At 38.1% G+C, this 19,023-nt stretch overlaps 3 protein-coding genes across 5 annotated transcripts; all 3 read left to right on the plus strand.

Annotated features, from left to right (window-relative positions):
- The first annotated feature begins 5,375 nt into the window (after positions 1–5,375).
- Positions 5,376–7,279, plus strand: LOC101169982 (CD63 antigen-like). Its single transcript, XM_020712354.2, has 6 exons — positions 5,376–5,698; positions 5,804–5,878; positions 5,966–6,070; positions 6,596–6,733; positions 6,807–6,890; positions 6,975–7,279. The coding sequence occupies exons 1-6, from the start codon at positions 5,528–5,530 to the stop codon at positions 7,044–7,046; spliced, it is 645 nt and encodes a 214-aa protein (XP_020568013.1). The 5' UTR covers positions 5,376–5,527; the 3' UTR covers positions 7,047–7,279.
- A 780-nt stretch (positions 7,280–8,059) lies between these two features.
- On the plus strand, positions 8,060–11,480 carry pus3 (pseudouridylate synthase 3). 3 transcript variants are annotated; one of them, XM_020712015.2, is made up of 7 exons: positions 8,060–8,210; positions 8,483–8,923; positions 9,225–9,502; positions 9,580–9,763; positions 10,265–10,374; positions 10,470–10,642; positions 11,075–11,480. In XM_020712015.2, exons 1-7 carry the CDS (start codon positions 8,184–8,186, stop codon positions 11,329–11,331), a joined length of 1,470 nt encoding a protein of 489 aa, XP_020567674.1. In that variant the 5' UTR covers positions 8,060–8,183; the 3' UTR covers positions 11,332–11,480. The 3 variants fall into 3 exon arrangements, with proteins under 3 accessions (XP_020567674.1, XP_011486512.1, XP_011486513.1); XM_011488210.3 differs by having other exon boundaries at positions 8,509–8,923; XM_011488211.3 differs by having other exon boundaries at positions 8,063–8,210; positions 8,506–8,923.
- Positions 11,481–11,571: 91 nt separating this feature from the next.
- Positions 11,572–15,299, plus strand: dcakd (dephospho-CoA kinase domain containing). The gene is made up of 5 exons (XM_004080392.4): positions 11,572–11,856; positions 12,942–13,054; positions 13,482–13,685; positions 13,811–13,898; positions 13,972–15,299. Exons 2-5 carry the CDS (start codon positions 12,943–12,945, stop codon positions 14,255–14,257), a joined length of 690 nt encoding a protein of 229 aa, XP_004080440.1. The 5' UTR covers positions 11,572–11,856; position 12,942; the 3' UTR covers positions 14,258–15,299.
- The last annotated feature ends 3,724 nt before the right edge of the window (positions 15,300–19,023 follow it).

A 19,023-nucleotide genomic window follows, 5' to 3' on the forward strand; every position in this document is an offset into this window, starting at 1 on the left:
ATTCAAAATTGTGTAATGTATGTGTATTTCTGTTACACTTTGCAATTTACCTGGATAAATAAATTATACACAAATAAAGTTAAAAAAGTGTTCTTAAAATCCTTTTTTTTAGGGGATTTATGTTTTACTTCTTAGGAGTTAATCCTTTTTTTTCGTTTTTCTTTTCAAATAAGCAAAACAAAAGTTAACACAAAACACAAAAGTTTTAAATTAAAGTAATCTGACAAAAATATGAGGGACAAGTTTCATGGCCTTTTATGTATAAGTACTGCCATGTGGAGGAGGCACACAGTTTATTTCACAAACATTGCCCAGTGTTCAACATCTGTTGATTACGCATTTAAAAGTTAACAATACACAAACACACATGGCTGAAACTGCTTTCTGTCACTGATCTTTCTGGCTATTATACAAATTTCAGAAAGGAATATTAATGACAATTGACTTATTAAAGCTTCATTTGTCTAAACTGAATCAAAATAAAAAGTGCTTTGGATGGCAGCCAATCAAATATAATCTAACAAAAGACACAAAACTTCTTTGAACATGTCAGATTGAATTTAAGCTCTTTGGAAATGATGTAAACCCAGCCTCTTGAGCATGGTGGTTGAAGGTTAATGGTTTCACTGAGTTGATCTCCTTAAATACCAAAATATTACTGACTGTTAATAAGAGCAAATATTTTATTTGAGAAAAAGATTGGCACACAACACAACATGCAACAGCATGAAGATGGCATCCATTGCTGAGGACAAATACTGTCGATATTTGTGATTGCATCGCATTTCAGAATCAATAATTAGGATTTTCCTCGTTAAAATCTTGCACTTCTTCAGCAAATATCATTGTAACCGTGGTGTGTACGCTTTAGATGACCATGGCTGCACTTTTTATTTATGAGGATTTTGCTTTCCTGTAGCAACTGTTTTTTATTTTTATCTAAATAGAACAACTAATGGAGTTGGCAAATGGTCAAATTCTCCTGCACAGTTCTAAACAGAAACAGAAAAATCCTCTGTAATGAACAGATAGGAACAATGCAAGTACCTCCCTTTTTTGCACCTCCTCACCCAAGATTTACCTAAAAGATCATTGGTTCAAGATTAAGTTCCAATCTAATCCAATTTTAATTTTAGTACACTTGAAACAGACCAAAGAATCAAGTTCAAAATCCTCCTGCTTACCTAGAAGGCCTTACATGGAATGGCCCCGTCCTATATTAAGGACCTCATAGTCCCTTACCACCCAAACAGAACACTTCACTCACAAAATGCAGGACTCATTGTGGTTCCTAGAATTGGTAAAAGTAAGGTTGAAGATAGAGTGTTTAGCCACCAAGCCCCTGTTTTATGGAATAAACTCCCAGCTTATGTAAGAGAGGCCGACTCAGTTTCTATATTCAAAGTTAGACTGAAAACATTCCTCTTTGGACAGGCTTATTATCAGACTAGTTAGTATTCAGAGATTATTTAACTTAATGTTAATGTGTTTAAATTAAAATTAATAACAATAACAATTTGTTTTTAGTAGGCTGCTAGAAGTTGAAGCTGGGGTAGCTATGGTGCACTGGGGTTCTGTCCTCTTTTCTCATCTACTTCTACCCTTCCTCTCTTATCTATTCTTGATCATTATTCATCATTTAGTTCCCGCTGTTTGGTGCAGTGCTATTCAAGTACTGTCCCTCTGTCCCTCTCCCCTCCTGGGGAGTGGGAGTGCTTCCAGATTCCAGTTGGCTCATCCGTGCTCCTGTTCCTGACCATGTACCTCGTTTCTGGCTCACCTCCACTACTGCTCCTACACTTGGCCTTGGATCCTGTCTCCGGCCCGACTTGCGCCCCCGACTGTCCCCCCAACTCCGTCTGGATGAAGCTTGTCTGCTGGACTTTAAATATGTAGTTGTAGAGTTAGATAAGTTCATTCTTCTCTATGAGTTCTGGTAAATCGCCTGTCCGTCCTGGGGGAGGATCCCTCCTTCACGTGGACACCCCTGAGGTTTCTGCGTTTTTCCTTACTGTGAAAGAGGGTCTAAGGGCAGGGATGTCCAGTTTATCTCAGTTAGTTTGTTAGTTCAATTTAGTATTTTCCTATTGAATTCCATGTATTCACGATCCTTTTGATTTTATGTTTAAACTTTTCAATTACCGATACGAAGCCCATCGAGACGACTGTTGTGAATTTGGGCTATACAAATAAAATTGAATTGAATTTAATTGAATTCAAAGTGCTGAATAAATCTTTTTTTTTAACAAAATACAAGCTGAAAAGAGAAAAATACTCTTTTTCACCCTGTAAAAAGAAAAGAAAAATACAAGTTTTGAATCCAGTAAATATAATTATATTTAATAAATATTTAAAGAAAATTCATTTATGGGTTAAAATATGATTTACCCCGTTTTTCTTCACCAAAGTGTGTGAAATGTCAGTTTCAGCAGCAGCTATTTTGGAGACGTTATTACTTAAAACAGGAAGTGATCTGGAAGAGGAAAAACCTGGCAAAATGCTGCTTTCTTTGTTTACTTCTGCTCTTTGACCTCAGCACATTCACACTCCGGTGGAGCGGAACCGACATTTAGCTACCGAAACTGGGGAAGCTAATGTCTCTGTTTTCGTCATGCTATCAGAGACTATTAGGAAAAATAAATCCACTCTTTGTATCTTCTGTGCTCCTTTTTCAGAGGTGCTTAATCTTCACTACCTTTTTTCTGGGAATCATTTATCCCATTCAGGGTTGAATCCTGTTTGGATTCGTTCACATCCATCATTATAATACATTGTAATAGATTGCAATCGTCCGTGTTTTTACTACAGCTCGTTCACAACACCAGCTCTCGCATAGATAATTATTGTCATCAGGCAGATGTGTTGGAAGTTTTGACAAAGTCTTGTGGAATTCAAAACAGGAATAGCAGAGTGGGAAGGGCAGCGTCTTCTATGTGTGTCTGAATTCCCCAGCTATGGTAATGATTTCTCTTCCTGTTCTCATGGAGCCCTTCAAAGACATGCCACTTAAATCAGTGTGCATTCTGTTCCCAGACTCCCCTGAAGCCTCTCAGCCTCCATCACTCAGTCACACTGGGACAAAAGGCAGGGCTGGTTTTTCTGCAGCAAGCCTGTGCCAGCATGTTAATGGCTTCAACCTGTTTGAAAAAGAGAAGAGCTGCGCCCCCCAGTGGTGGAAGCTTCACTATGCAAAATGGATCAAAATTCAGTCCTTTTTGAAAGGCAACATGTAATTTTTTTTTAATAAACTCTTGACAGACAGTAAAGGCTGATGAACAAAGTTGATGGGGAAAGAGAGAAAATGACTTTTACTAAAAGGCAACCTCCAAATTCACAAATGCCCCTGTTTCTTCTGCATAATTACAATTTCTGATAAAACTAAATAAAACTGAAGCTAAAGATAAGTTTGTCCGCAAATTTACTTCATTAACAACCAGAGAACTTGTAGTAATGAAACTATTGTAACAAATTAGCATTTTCTGTGGCACTAAAGGCTTTTTGTGTGAACAAATAACTATTTTGTGGACACAAATCGCATTTGAAACACAAATTAGCATTTTGTGTGCACAAATTAGTATTTTGTGGGAACAAATTAGTATTTTTTGGGCACGAATTAGCATTTAAAAGACACAAATTAGCATTTTGCGGGCACAAATTAGGATTTGAAACACAAGTTAGTATTTTATGTGCACAAATAAACATTTTGTGGGCACAAATGAGTTTTTTTTTAGCATATTTCGTGCACAAATTAGCATTTTGTGTGCACAAATCAGTTTTTTTTGTGTGCACAAATTAGTATTTTGTGGGCATAAATTAGGATTTGAATCGTAATTTAGTATTTTATGTACACAAATTAGCATTTTAGGGCACAAATTAGCATTTGAAACACTAAATATTATCTTATGTGCACATAGTATTTTGGTAGCCTAAATTACTATTTAAATTATTAGAACTGTAGAAGTTAATAGTAGAAAAAATGATTCAAAAATACTCAGTTGTACGCAAACAGTGTTAAATCGTGCCCACAAAATTATAATTAGCCACCACAATTAATATGGGGGAACAACTTTTCTAATTTTTTTGGATGTCATGTCCATATTACAGACAATGAAGACACAAGAAAAAATTATTTTCTTGCATCAAATAGGCTGCAATGTTCCTCCCACTCTAATGCGCTTTGGTTTCATTTTTGGAAAGATAAATAAGTATGTGACTTTGAAAACTTCAGAGATGGCAGGAGGGGAGAAGAGGGGAGATGTTGGCATCCCTGCAGCTCCCTCCAGTGGAGACTTCTGTGCTCCAACCTCAGGCGTTGGTCCTCTTTCAGCCCATTTCCTGCAGCTGCTGCAGATCCACATGTTGGCAAAGGAGCTAAGACTGTCAACTGCAACAAGAAAAAAAAAAATGAAATAACTTTCAAAAGTTCTTTAAGAATGTTCTTGTTGCTTTTCTGTTTGCTCTCTGATTGAATCATGGTTCACTTTGTAATTCATTATATACTGAATTTTATGACTTAATAAAAGCAAAATAACAAAAACCACCAAAAAGAAATTCAAATCTGGAAATTAATTCACAGTTCTTCATGATTTACCAACAAATCCATCCATTTTTTCTCTTTCTTTTTATTCTGACATTTTTGTTTTGCTGTCATTTGAATTCTTTTTGCACATTTTATTGGCTTTTGTTGGTACCTTGTCCAGTTGAACGGATTAATTAATACTTCTTGAACCGCTTCAGAAGATAAAGGGAGCAAATGATGGATCAAAATCCACTTTATTTTTCCTACAGTTGCCCAGACATCTGATGATGATTCCCCCCAAACCAGCCCAACCAAATCAGATTAAAACCACATCAAGAAAAGTTACAATGAACAAAAATGCAAATCCGTTTTCTGACGTGACTGATTCCCCCAGGTTTAAACACTTGGAGCTTACAGAGAACCTCTGCTGGACCAACAGCAGAGGTGGATCTGAAGTCAGATCCCTGGGTGTCCTTTTTCTTCTCACTCTGCTCATCAGAATGAAAACAGCCAATTAAAATGCATTCAGGTTAGCATAAAAATACAATTTTCTGTAAAACTCACCTGGAATTCTCAGATGTCGTTATCCTTCCATTTATAGACATACAACCCAGAAGAGACTTTCTGTTTCGATCTGACACATGATGCTTTCATGCAAAAACATTATCTGACACATCAGTTTCTTACAAGGCTTCATTTACTTATGGTCAGGTGATGCTGGATTATTAACCCTCACAGTTTGGCCATTCACCTGTCATCAAGCTCCACACAGGTCTGCAACTCTTTTCTGGTTCGGCTTCAACTTTGATCAGAATGTGTAAATTCTGCAGCTTCAAATGTTTGTTCGTTTTCTTCAATACACTCTTCTTGGTGAGTAAAGTTCCTCATTTCATCACTTTATTCATTGGTCTCGCTTTTGGGATTTCCTCTCAATCTAACATGGCATAACTTGAGTTTCTGACTTTTCTTCATTCTTGATTTGGTTTACAGATATCAGGGATCGCTCTGATGGTGATCGGAGTGCTGCAACACTCAACTTACTCCCAATTTGGAAACTTTACAGGAAGCAGCTTGTCTAAAATCTCCATAGTTCTCATCGTGGTAGGTGTCAGCATCGTCCTGGTGTCCCTCTTAGGTCACATTGGGGCGTTTATGGAGAACACCTCTATGCTGGGCAGTGTGAGTATCACATGCATTAACTTAGGTTGTAGATGATGTTCTTCACATTTGACTAAAGTATAATAAGGAAGACAACTGTGTAGACTCTGTTTCTCTGTGAACTAGTTCATCTGCATCCTGATAGTCATCCTCCTTTTGGAATTACTCACTGGAGGGGCCTTTTACATCCTCCACAGCAGGGTGAGATTCTTTTAAGGTGTTGTCGAACCTCCTGAAGAGATAATCAAGGTTACATCCAATTAAACTTTCTTCTTGATGTTTCTGCAGACGGCCCTTCTGAAGATGAACAGCGATATCAACACAAAAACGCGGGAGGCGATCTATAAATACGATCCAGAGAACAGAGATCCTGTCAACAGGATTCAAGAAAAGGTGTAAAAATGTTCATTTTGAGCAGATAATTGCTTCCTTTTTTTTGCCAATTTAGTTCTGCTGAACCATCTGATTATGGTATTAGAGTCACTGTAACTTGCAGTCATTTGAATATCTAGAGCCGCTAACAGAAAAGCATTCCCAGATAGGAAGCTTCCACAATGTGCATTCTCATATGAATGTGCATTTTTAAACCAATACAATATTTCCCAATAATTGAGGGGGGATCATCCTTGATATTTCCTTGCAGACGTGCATCCCAAAAAAGTTTTTGTCGTTTCATTTGTTGGTGAAGTTGAAAGATCGTATAAATATGATAACTCTGAAAAACAACCATCCTTTGTTGCACTTTGACATCTCAAGGTTAAATATTTTTCACAGGAAGATTATCCCACTTTACCTTTACAAGATGATATTTCCACGTTTGAAAAGTCATTTAAAACTTTCTCACAATACAGTTTTTGGTGATCAATAACTAATGCCAGGATTTGGGCCTTACTGATGTGTGGGAACTCCCCCTTAAAGCTCAGCTGCTGCGGCGCAGACACCTACACTGACTGGTACAGAAGTGGAGGCTGGGCCAAACAAGACGCCGTGCCAGATTCCTGCTGTGTGGTGAAAAAGCCTGGCTGTGGACAGCAGAAGGAGGAAATAAACAAAAAGGTCAGTAATGGTTATTTCTTTGCAGTTTTTGTTTGTTTATGTAAATAACTTCCCCCTCTTGCTCTCTCTCCAGGGATGCAGCATGGCTATCAAGCTCTTTCTGTTGAAGAACATAGTGTGGGTTGGGGCGGTCTGCATTGGACTTGGAATCACTGCGGTAACAGAGGGGCTTTTTCTGCAAAAATGCTTAAAAGACATTTTTAATTTCTGTCTCTGACCCTGCCTGTTTTGCCTTTTGCAGGTCTTTGGAGTGCTGGTGGGCATTTGCTTGTGTCTGAACATTAAAAGAAAGAACTATCAAAACTTGGACTGACCCATTACGTCAACCATCGTCACAAATTGCTGATCTTTTTAAACACGTTGTCAGATTAGGATTAGTTTATTTCCTCTGTTTGCTTCCTATCATAATGGTTGCCTTGCTTCTTTTTTACTGCTTGTCTGCAAAGTACCAATGGTTAATAACACTGGAAACTTCTGAAAAAGACCTGCTGTCTAAATTTTACTCTTTCTCTGAAAGCTTTTGCTCAATATATTGATATTATAATAAAGCTGTCTGGTCAAGTTTTTTTTATAAGGAGTTTTGCATCAAATTTTAGAAAGCTTCCTAACCAGACAGGATCAGGATTACTCACACAATCTAAGGTATAAAAGCTTCATTCATAACGTGCATGACTGGTTTTATGTTTGATGCCCTTTCTGACACAGTTCTCTGCATTTACACACCGCACAAAACCACTGGATTGTGGATTTATTTTAGTCTCACAATTTGGAGAATATTCAGATTTTCTTGCCATCAAGCGAAGACATTTCTGTCAATCTTATTTGACACGTGATCTTTCTGTATTTTTTATTTTAATTTTGTTTCATTTCTTTTATCCTATAAATGTTTTTTAAATGTCTTTTTAACACATTTTCAACAACCATATAAACATAGCTCAGCACAACACTGATCCACAGTCACAAAGATTAATGCAGATATACTAATCAAAACAAAGTTTATTTTCACAAGTTTTTAAAAAATATATATTGGCCAATATATAATAGAAAATGTAGTTATGTTGTTTTTGAGCGCCTCTAGTTAGTTGGTTAGTTAGTTAGTTGCCCAGCTATAGAAAACATGTGATACTTAACCCATAAGCTTGCATAATGTTACACTTTTATTTTTCAAAAACCTAAAAAAGCTGTAGCTTTTTTTATTACGGTAAAGTAAGATTTCAACCTTCGGCATGTTTTGGTTCTAATCGTAGACTGTAAAACCGTCCACAGTCAATGGGTTTAACCACACCCGTCTTTCTTCCTAAGCGAACTACAATTCCCAGTTTGGCGGAAATTGGTCCGCTCGCTAAATCTTTCCGGTTCCGTGTCGAAGAAGTAGATGCATGCGTTAACACATCCAGCTAAAACATAGCCAAAACATTATTTTATCTTTAAAATTCTAATTTTCACGTGAATGATTATCAAGGGAACCAACTTAAAGGTAATGGCTTAATGTTATTTTTTAAAAATGTCCGCGTTTGAGCAGGAAGCAATCACTGTTTTAATATTTCAACACAACACGACTCACTCAGCCACCACATTTCATCTTTGCAGTATGTATCAGCTTTCTTATTTGCTTTCGAAAACTAAACAAAACACAACAATATATTTGTCTTTATTACTTTACTAGTACTGTTTAGTACTTTTAAAAAATAAATTATAGTGATCCAAATGTATGGAGAAAAACGAGCTTGAAATGTTTCCCCTGTGCAGAAACTTGGTTTTGTCCTTTTAAGCAGCATGTCAGACTCTCTTATCGGGCGTATAAAAGAGTTGGAGGCAGAGCTGGAGAAGCTGAAGTCTCAGCTGAAGGAGAGCAGAGAGGCTGGAGGTGATGTAGAAATGATGTCCAGCTCGTCTGCTGATGACGTCACAGACAGAGGCTCTGAAGGGAACTGCACCAGGAAGGAGAGGAAGAAATCTGGGAAAGAGCGACCCTTTGACTTTGCTGCACATCCTCGACGCCATGTGGCTCTGCGGCTGGCCTACCTGGGCTGGGCTTATCAGGGCTTTGCGGTCCAGGAGAACACTGACAACACAGTGGAGGCCAGACTCTTTGAAGCTCTGCTCAAGACCCGCCTGATCCAGGACCGCCAGAGCTCCAACTACCACCGCTGTGGACGCACTGATAAAGGAGTCAGCGCCTTTTCCCAAGTAAGTTCAGTGCAGGGATGGAAAGATGAAGCCTCATGGCGCACTTGAAGCTTCAATTGATTCACTCAGGGCCAAAGCTTATGAAAAGGTATTTTCTCTATCAACCCCCCAGTGGTCAAAAGGGTCTGAATTTAAACCCACATTGCTGTGGTTGTGTGAAATGTTGAAATATTAGAATTTAATTTTTTAATACTTAGAATAAAGAGCATTAAATATGGACGACTTTTTGTGTTTGCTTTGAACTTGTTCTATATTCATTCTTTGTTTTCTTTTCTTGTGTTTTTCTCTCTTTTTGTTGCAGGTCATAACTATTGATTTGCGTTCCACACAGTTTTGTGGTGGACTCGGGGTCACAGTCCCTGAAAAAGTTGATCCTTCCATCAAATCCAAAGCCGCCTCCTCCGAGCTTCCTTATGTGAAGATGCTGAACAGAGTTCTGCCACAGGACATTCGGATCTTGGACTGTGCCCCCGTGGCGGAAGGTTTCAGCGCCCGCTTCGACTGCCAGTCCCGCACCTACCGCTACTACTTCCCCCGCGGCTCTTTGGATGTGGCTTTGATGGAAGATGCAGCAAAAAGGTGAGGAGGACGACATCAGATCAGAAACACTGATGTCCTCGCTTTGCTTAATAATACAATGATAATTCGCCCAACAGATATGAGGGGACCCATGACTTCCGCAACTTGTGTAAAATGGATGTGGGCAACGGAGTCCTGCAGTTTGAGAGGACCATCCTGTCAGCGACCATTAGACCAATGTGGTCTCAGCAGGCCTCCAGCATGGATCAGTACAGCCTGTTTGTGTTTGAGGTCAAAGGTCTGGCTTTCCTTTATCATCAGGTACTAAGAAACTACTGATTGCAATCTATTTCCTTTCAAGAAATTCATATTTGGTGTTTTTCTTGTGGAATTTCTCTGAAGATGGAGGAAATATATATATATATATATATATATATATATATATATATATATATATATATATATATATATATATCTATATAAGTATTTTAGTATTCAAAGTGTTGTGAGTCAGGAGCGGACAAGAAAAATTATTTTCTACAACACAATGGTCTCGCCCACAACTCTGAGCTGAAGTTCTAATAATCCTTATTTTAAAAAAAAGGCAAGAGTTTTGGATTTTGGCTAAAAACAGCAAAAAAAAGACCAATTTTACATTAGATCTAAAGATGATTGGAGTGAGAAAAAAAATGGCACGTTTTTCGAAATATTTGACATACTGTCTTTATACTGTCTTTCACATAGTAAAAAATAAATACATAGTAGTAGCTTTTTGAGGCTGATTTTCTACAACAAAATTCCTGTGTTTGTTTTGTTTTTCAGGTGCGTTGCATGATGGCAGTGCTTCTTTTGATTGGGCAGAAGCTTGAAGATCCTCAGATTATTAGCCAACTCCTTGATGTTGAAAATAATCCCAGAAAGCCTCAATACAGGTTACAGCTGTAGCACGAATTTGAAAGAGACGACTCAATATTTACAAACACTCGGAGTAATAGAAATCCTAATCTTTGGTGAATTTTCTTTTCAGCATGGCGGTGGACTACCCTCTGGTGTTGCATCACTGTCACTTTGAAGGGCTGAGCTGGCAGCAGGACACCGAAGAGCTGAACTACGTCATGTCCTCTCTGCAGCAGCACTGGATCCAAAGTGCAGTCAAAGCTCAGGTTCTGCAAGAGATGATACGAGACCTGAAAGACAGAGGTGAGAGGTCAGCCGCGACTGGAGTTTCCCTGTAGAGAATTGAACATAAAATATAACATTTACAATATTGAAAACGATTCAAGCCTTGAATTTTTGGGCTTAAATGAGCGATTTCTTGCAGGTATTGCACCATGTTAGCATCTAAAAACTGCCTCTAACGCTCTGTGGTAGTGTTAAATATAAATTGTTTTATTTAACATGCACACAATGTTCAAAAGGATAAGTCTAAGTTTGGAAGGAGCATCTCAGATCAATAAATATTTTTCTAAGACAGCAGAATTTAAAGATTTGCTCAGATATGTACGGTTTAAAAAGGAAAATGTGAAGACAAAATGGAAGATTTTATGCAATTTCCAATTATTCCTCTACAAGTAACTGAAAGAGTTGGGTCAAACAGAACTGTAGAAATATGTCGCCACTCTCCATCTACAGGTGGGGTGTCCTCCAATCATTGCTGGCTGGTTGAAGGCAGCAGGCAGAAAAAGTACCGGCCGCTGCTGGAGCGTCCGTGCTGCGAGAGCCTGGAGTCCAGGATTAACCACTTTGTTAAAAGAGGAAGACTGGAGCGAGAGGAGGGGGAGAACGGAGAGGGAACGTTAAAAAGAGGAAAAAGACCCAAACATTGTCACAATTCTTCTACCCATGCAGAGATCACTAAACAAGCTGAGGATCAGAAAGCAGAAGATTAATGCTTTGAAGTTTTGAGTCGACCTTTTTTTTTTGTTTTTCAGTTTTTGAAAAAAATATGATTTTGGATAGAAAAATAATTAAACAAACTTTTTGTGTTCACGCTTAAAGTTGATTACTCTGTTTATCAATAAAAAAAAATAATTTGAAATGGCTAAATCTGGTTTATTTTAGGTAACTTTTGGGTTTTATGGACGGAACTAATGTTGAGAGAAACAGATGAGGGGAAGGTTTAAGTAACCCACGAAAAGCTGACAAGCCAGTAAACTAGCCGTCATTGGAAGTCAGAGATTTCCACGCGTGTGTCAGTTTTAGAGATTTTAAAATCTTTTTTACGAGTTTTCTAAACGCAACTTTTCTACGAAGATGATGGCTGCGACATTTTTTCTGGCTGTTTTAACCCGAATGACACTTGTGCTAAGGCTAGCTCGTTAGCTACTGCTAGCAGTCCTTGCTGTTTACTCCGTCAGCCTCCCTCCGGCGGGGGGGCCTCGTCCATCGACCTCAGGAATCTAAAACCTGCAAAGGTAAAGAAAACTTTTGCAGATTAAATACATATTCACGGTCTCAGAAATTCCTTCAGTGCAAAAAAAAGTGACCTTAAGTTAATATAGGTCCGACTGACCTAAGCTTCGAAACTATTTTTAACTTGCTTAACCATAAACATGCTGTCTGATGAACACTTTAGCTTTCATAAGCAGATTTAAAACTAAATATACATTTTACAATATCCACGGCAGATGGCGTTTTGGGCGTGACATAATGATTATTTCCTCTTAAAGGTTGAAAAAAAAATGTTTTTGTCCTTAAATGAACTAGTTTTATTCCAAAAATTATGATAAAATACATTAAAATTAAATTAAAGGGGAAAACCGTGTAACATGTTTTGATTAGCAACAACACGCCTGGTTTTGTTATTGATACGTTTTATCAAACATTCATTAACAAATACTATTTCCCTTTAATTCTTAATTTGTTTAAATTTGCTCTTTCTTACCATCAAATATATTTGTTTATGGGTGGCCAAACGGGTGAAGACACATCCACTCACTAAAAAAAATAAAATTAATAAAAATAGTTATATAACCCACCTGTTATGTTCTGGGTTGAATTGACTTGTGTTTAAAATTAAAAACCTAAAAAGAAAAAAATAACAAAAAGTATTTTATCAGTTTGAAAGTTCTCCGCCTATTTAATATATTAAACATAAAAGAATAAAAGGTTCATTTGTCCTATTTTTAATTCATATAGTAATAGAAACATAGCCGAGGGTTAACATAAAGAAACGGACACACTTAATAACATCAGTCAAAAAATATTAGCATTTTTCAGCACAACCATAAAAAATTTTTTTTTTAATTACACAAAACATCTAAATTCAACAAGTGCACACAGACAGATATTTGTTGTTACTTAAATAGTAACCCCTTTTTTACTATATGTGCTTATTAAAGAGGTTTATCAAATTACACCAAAAACCTTCGATCAGCCTTTCCTTCTGTTTGCTCACAGGTCCTTAGGTTATTCAGTCACTCAATTATCTATCTTTGCTTTAAACTTTCAATTACATTTTCGCTGTGACTCTTGCTGACGGCGTGTTTCTGTGCCGCAGAATGTTCCTGGTGGGCCTTACGGGAGGCATCGCCTCGGGCAAAAGCTCCGTGTCTTCGATGCTGCGAGAGCTCGGCTGTCCCATCATCGATGCAGATGTTGTGGCCAGAAAAGGTTGGGTTGCTAAACTGTCATGTATTTGAATTTGTCTTCAGGCAGTCTCTCCACGCTAAATGAGGTTCGTTAAAGGAAATGCTTGGAGAGGCTGAATCACGGAAGACGTCTCTATTCACTGCAGGGATGATGTTTAAGTTGTATGCTAATGTAAAGACGAGTAACGTAAAAGGTCACCATGGAGTCAGCTGGTTGCTGAACGTAGCATGAAATGATTTAATTACGCTAATGGTTTTTGTTGTAAAAATGTCTTCTTTTTCCTCCTTTTCATTCACCAACCCCAAATTAAAAACAATAATTGGTTTTGTTTATCACCTTTTAGGCCTGCAGTACTTAAAAGAAAACTTAAAAAGGCCTGATTTAGTTGGTTAATTAAAAAGGACCTAATGGATAACGCCAAATCTGATGACCTTTTCCCGCCTTCCAGTGGTTGAGCCGCACACTCGAGCTTATTCTCGCATCGTCTACCACTTTGGACCAGAGATTGTTCTGGAGAACGGGGAAATCGACAGGCAGAAACTGGGCCAGATCATCTTTGCCAGTGAGGAGAAAAGGAGGCTTCTGAACTCCATCACCCACCCAGAGATTCATAAGGAAATGCTGAAAGAGATCCTGCTATACTTCCTCAGAGGTAGGGGAGCAGTTTGGCCGCTTTTAAGGCTAAAATTGAGGGAGGACACTTAAACTAATCTGGGGAATCAATGAAAAAGGGCTTTAGAATGTACTTTTTAAAGGGATTGTGTTGTTTCATTAAAGGGTATCGCTATGTGGTCCTGGATGTTCCCCTCCTCTTTGAAACCAGGCGCCTCACTAAGTTTCTGAACCACACTGTCGTGGTTTACTGGTAAGTTCCGGTTTTCACACTTGAGAAAGGATGTTGGCCGGGAAATCACCCTCTTCGGTGTGCTGCTCTGCAGCGATCCTGCCACTCAGCTGCAGCGCCTCATGCAGAGGGACGGCCTGACCCAGGAGCAAGCGGAGCAGCGCGTGGCTGCACAGATGCCGCTCAACGAGAAGCGCGGCTTGGCCAACCACGTTATCGAGAACTCGGGCAGCCGGGAAGACACCCACCGGCAGGTCCTGCGGCTCCACACAAAGCTGGAAGACTCCATGGACTTCCTGTTAGTGAGGGCAATCGCCATCGCCGCCACGGCGGGTCTGAGCGGGATACTGCTTTACGCAGCCAGGATACTTATGTCTTAACAGAGGGGGCAGGATGAAGGAAACTTGGGTTTTAGTCTGAAAGGTTTTCAAACGCGAGCTGTCAGTAGAATTGAGCAATGACAGGCTTAATGACAGTAAAGATGAATTTAACTGTGAAATTAGCCTGACAGCACGTAACACTACACTGCCAGCAGTGTGGCCTCCTGTGACAGTGAACACCGACCTGCATTACTTACTAAAGCTGCAGTTTAACCTGAAGGTTTTTATGTGCAATCACTGTTTTTAGACAATTGCAACAATCTAAAGCGGTTCAAACACTGGAAAAACTCGTAGCTGATGCTTCAGACGGTGTTTGGACTGTGAATACTTATTTATTTTTTATCATTTACCATTATAGGAATAACTTATTTTAATCAAACTGTCAAATTGGGATAGTTATGATGGATGGGTGTCAATCAAAATCCAGTTTTTGAGTTGTTTTTATTTGCAGAATGTCGGCGCTTGACTGGACTGATGTTCTCAGAACGTTTGATAAAAATGTAAAAAATAAAATATTCAACCAGTCTGTTTTGACAGTAGGAAGTAGCAAACAATTCCTCTTTTTCACTGTATTTTCTCACACTTTAGCTGCCTTTAAAACACCTGTTTGGTTGTTTTCTTTGCACAGTCATTTGTAAATGACAGAATGACGCATTTTTGAAGGGAATGATGACACTGTCTGTGTTCCACACAAGAATTTTGCACTTTTTTTCCACATTTGGAGGCTGAAAAAAATGAATGTTTCACAGTTTAAATCTACCTATGAACAACAATAAAAACATTTAGCATGATTTTCTGGTGACATTTTTCTAGCACCAAATCAAAAACCAGAAATATGTAGCTGAGTTTGTCTTTGTGGAGCTAAGAAATTCAAATATTGGATTTATCCTTTGCTTCCCTGAACAGTTTTTTTTTTTATATATATATATATTTCAACCAAGTGGAATAAACCATTTTTATTCACTGAAAAGGTAAAAGCATCAACTTAAAAATGTTGCTGTTTTTCTGACTTTGAATACATTAAATAAAGTTACAACCTTTCAAAATTGGTTTGTTGTTTGCAGTTCTAAACAGATTTGTTCAAAGAATCTTAACATTAAAAACGTTAGCAGATAATGTTTTTTTCTATATTTAAGGTAAAAATTTTAAGCTTGATTAAAAAAATTTTTTTTTCAGTTTTTTTAATGGTTGAATTTGTATGTAGTGGCTTGAAAGTTTTTAAAGATGCAAATTTAAAATGCATAAAAGTCACAAAAAATCTATTTCACATTTGACTGCAACATTTTAGGTAAAAATTGTGACTGAGGTTCACCTAAAACCAGTCTGATATTAACGGTCTGCATGTCAGAAGAGATCAAACTGACTTCATCCCAGAAGGACAGATGTTGATGCTCCAATAGGTGTTTCTTTTAATAGTCTATTATTATGGCAAATTATAGATAAATCAAGAAAAAGGAAATTAAAAAAGGATTAAGATAAATAATAAAATAGAATCTCAAAATGTGTGTTTCAAAGGCACAAAAAAGGTTTGCTTTGAGTTCTACAAGGAGTTACTGTTGGTGTTTGTAATCATTTTTAATAGTTTTCATCATTTAGAAAGTAAACTTCAAGAGTCTGGTGCATATTTAACAAACAAAAAGGAAAATTTTGCAGGAGCGTACCAGAAAAGTGCACATTTATTAAGCAATTTGTGTCTAAATGTTAATTTTTCCAAATGTTTGCAAACTATTGCAGTCCAACATTTAAATCTATGAGAAATTAAAAATAATTAACTTCTCCATAACTTTTGCTTGTTTTTTTTTTTATCAATCATCAAAACTTCAGACAGAATAAACACTCACTGGCCATTTTATAGGCACACCTGTCTAACTGCTCGTTAACGCAAATTTCGAATCATCCAATCACATTACAACAAGCAACTCAGTCATGGGCTGCGTGCCCCTACATAGTGCACTATTTAGTGCGTTCTCCATTTTGTAGTGCTATCCCAATCTACAATTCCAAAAAGATCCTAGACATTTCTCAGACGTTTCTGTGAAAAACCAGTGTGCATCGATGCTCGCCAGATTGGCAAATATAAACCACAATGCATTGCATCTGGAGAATTTTTGCACATAAAACCATCTGAGGATTTCCATATAAAGGAAATTTTAATATATTCATATTAATGCAGTCTCACATTGCAAAATATTTTTTTGTTTTCTCTCAGATCTCAGAAAGTCAGCCGTTCAGCTGTCTTTAAGAAAAGGACCTTTCCTGGTTGGTGGTTGGAAACCGTGTTAGTGATGAGTTCTCAGGAAAAGGAACCATCCGTTTAGTGGAGACTAGTGAAGGATGCCATCACCCTCCCTCTTTGCACTGGAGCACAAGCATGGAAATGTAGGCCTTGAGGCAGGTGTGGTTACATCATTCTGGCAGTGAAGATCCACCAGCTGACTTGCCATCTTCTGAACCCATCTATTGGTGTGCTCTTAGTTTTTATCAAGCGTTGCCGCATTAATCCAAAGTGACTTGGACTGAGGCATGCGGGGGCAGTCGAGGCTGCATGGCCGTACACTTGAACACAAGGAAAATCCAACTTAAAGGCCTTCTTTATTAAAATTGACCTACCAGCGGATGCACAAATGTTTCTGGAGCTGCGAAGAAGTAGATCTGCAATCAGACATGTCTGGCCAGTTGTCTGACAATTGCACCTTGGCGTGGTATCTCTCCCAGACAAAAGGCCAAAGATGGAGCGTGAACAGAAGACTATATCTGTACCAGCATGTGTGAACGCTGCAGGCGAAGGGCGGCAGAGGAGTCTTCGTCTGAATATAAAGTGGGTTTCAGTCTTAAATTCCCTTTGATTTGCTTTGTAAAAGTGCACCCGCTGCTTTATTGTGTGCATCGGGTCTTATTCCAAGAACAGAGCAAATCCTTTTCAAACAGCGGGGAGCGAGGGCGGCTATCGTCTCGCCATCGTGTTTAAACAGCATTAGCCTTTGGCATTTTGACATTTTTAAATAACATTTTTAAGTAGCTCTGCAAGCAGAAGGAGGGAAACAGTTTAGGCAAAGCTTGGACACAACCCAACCACAACTTTCCATACAAAAAACATACTTTATAGCACATTTCAGAATATTTAAGTGCATGTTTTGAGTTGTATTTGTTGATTTAAAGAGTTTTTTTTCTATTTTATTTCTGCAAATGGGGATTCGCTGTTAATCCGTTGAAAAAATGTACGAGTTGGAGATAAAACCCAAACCAGAAAACAAATCTAAAGTGAGGAGTCAGTGGTTCATCCCAGTCTCCCTAACAACAGGCCACAAATGCAGGCCGACACCAACGTATGGGGGTTAAAAAAAAAAAAAACTGGCCTGGCAACCTACAACAACTGTGGTGTTCTTGAACTCTGGCGTCCAGTGTCACACCGAGGGAAGGAGCACTCGCAGCGCTTCCATAGCCTTATGTCAGGCTGCATCCATGAGAACGCGGTGAGGTGAAGAGACAAGCAAGACGCCAGCGGAGCGTCTCCAGCCACATGACTCAACCTGTCCTTGTGCGTTAGCCCGGCTCAGTCACGGCCATGAGGGAAGGAGGCCGTTGGTATTGAGTCACTGACATACTGGACAGGCATGATGATAGAAACTAGTAGGAAGGGGAGAGCCTTGTTTGTTGTCATTTTCTCTCAAGGAGTGCAAGGACACGGGGGTCATGTGTGGATATGTGCTGCACGTCTGCTCTAATGCACGATGATGATTCTGCGTATTTCAGTTTTTCATCTCCTCTTTGCCCTGTGCGGTTTCACCATGTGCAGCTTCATTTCTACCACTGTCCAAAGCTGTGATTTCCATGGTTCATTTGTGACCCCAAAGTCAGTCGGCCAGAACAATATTCTAGATGCCACAAGTTATCTTGCTGGCCAGTGTTTTTGACAAGCACAGTTCTTCCTTTTTCTGGATCTATAGATTCGGATGTATGTCCTGCTGGAAATTCTTTCATACATTCAGTCGTGATTTTACATTTTATTGTTTAAACTTCTTATAGGGGAAGCTTTAAATGAAAAAAAAAAATTGGAATTTGTAAAAATGTTCCTGCATTGATGTTTTTCAAAATATACAGTAGTTTTTGTATTTTTTCTGCTATATTTGGAAAATATGTCTCCCCCCAAACATTTAATTCATATTTATCTTTTTAATGTTCAAGTTCTCTGGTTTAGATGCTTATTTTTTGTTTTGCTTCTACACGTCCATCCTGCTTTCCATTAATAATTTACACAACTGCTTCCTGTTTATGACAAGTACTTTCCTTCATTTGAGTAAAGAATGTTTTAGCTCAGCAATTTTCATTCAATATTTTTTTATCCAAACGTTGAAGTTTAATTTAAATCCTTTTTATTTTACCCAAAATAAAATATTTAATTTTCTTCTCCGCTGTATTGGGGATTATAAAATGTAATCTATTTATTTTTAAAAAAATTAAAGAGATAATATGTTTAATGAGAACGTTTTTTGGGAACAGAGCAGTGGCTGCAGGTCATAAAAGGTTTTTATCTAGCTGAACTAACAACATGTTCAGGAAATTATTAGCATGAGAGGTGTTTATGTTGATTTCTTTCTCTAAAGATCTAAGATGGTACAAACATGTTCATCTTTTTATGCCCTATATGAGGAATTAGAAATGATGTTATTGTTTCTGGAAAGAGCAAGTTTTGCATGCAGCACTAAAATTCTTCGGGGTTGTTATAAATTAATGGACAAAATTAAAAGCTGCCGTGAAGCCAAAAC

This window comes from Oryzias latipes, chromosome 19, assembly GCF_002234675.1.
Source record: "Oryzias latipes chromosome 19, ASM223467v1".
Taxonomy (NCBI): Eukaryota; Metazoa; Chordata; class Actinopteri; order Beloniformes; family Adrianichthyidae; genus Oryzias; species Oryzias latipes.

Bases quoted from the DNA above. Each gene is read 5' to 3' on its own strand.
- LOC101169982 (XM_020712354.2), top strand. From the start codon at position 5,528: ATGGTGATCGGAGTGCTGCAACACTCAACTTACTCCCAATTTGGAAAC. The intron at 5,699-5,803 runs GTGAGTATCACA...TCTGTGAACTAG, and splicing joins ACACCTCTATGCTGGGCAGT to TTCATCTGCATCCTGATAGT. The intron at 6,891-6,974 runs GTAACAGAGGGG...TGCCTTTTGCAG, and splicing joins TTGGACTTGGAATCACTGCG to GTCTTTGGAGTGCTGGTGGG.
- pus3 (XM_020712015.2), top strand. From the start codon at position 8,184: ATGATTATCAAGGGAACCAACTTAAAG. The intron at 8,924-9,224 runs GTAAGTTCAGTG...TTTTTGTTGCAG, and splicing joins GAGTCAGCGCCTTTTCCCAA to GTCATAACTATTGATTTGCG. The intron at 9,503-9,579 runs GTGAGGAGGACG...TTCGCCCAACAG, and splicing joins ATGGAAGATGCAGCAAAAAG to ATATGAGGGGACCCATGACT.
- dcakd (XM_004080392.4), top strand. From the start codon at position 12,943: ATGTTCCTGGTGGGCCTTACGGGAGGCATCGCCTCGGGCAAAAGCTCC. The intron at 13,686-13,810 runs GTAGGGGAGCAG...GTTTCATTAAAG, and splicing joins CCTGCTATACTTCCTCAGAG to GGTATCGCTATGTGGTCCTG. The intron at 13,899-13,971 runs GTAAGTTCCGGT...GCTGCTCTGCAG, and splicing joins CACACTGTCGTGGTTTACTG to CGATCCTGCCACTCAGCTGC.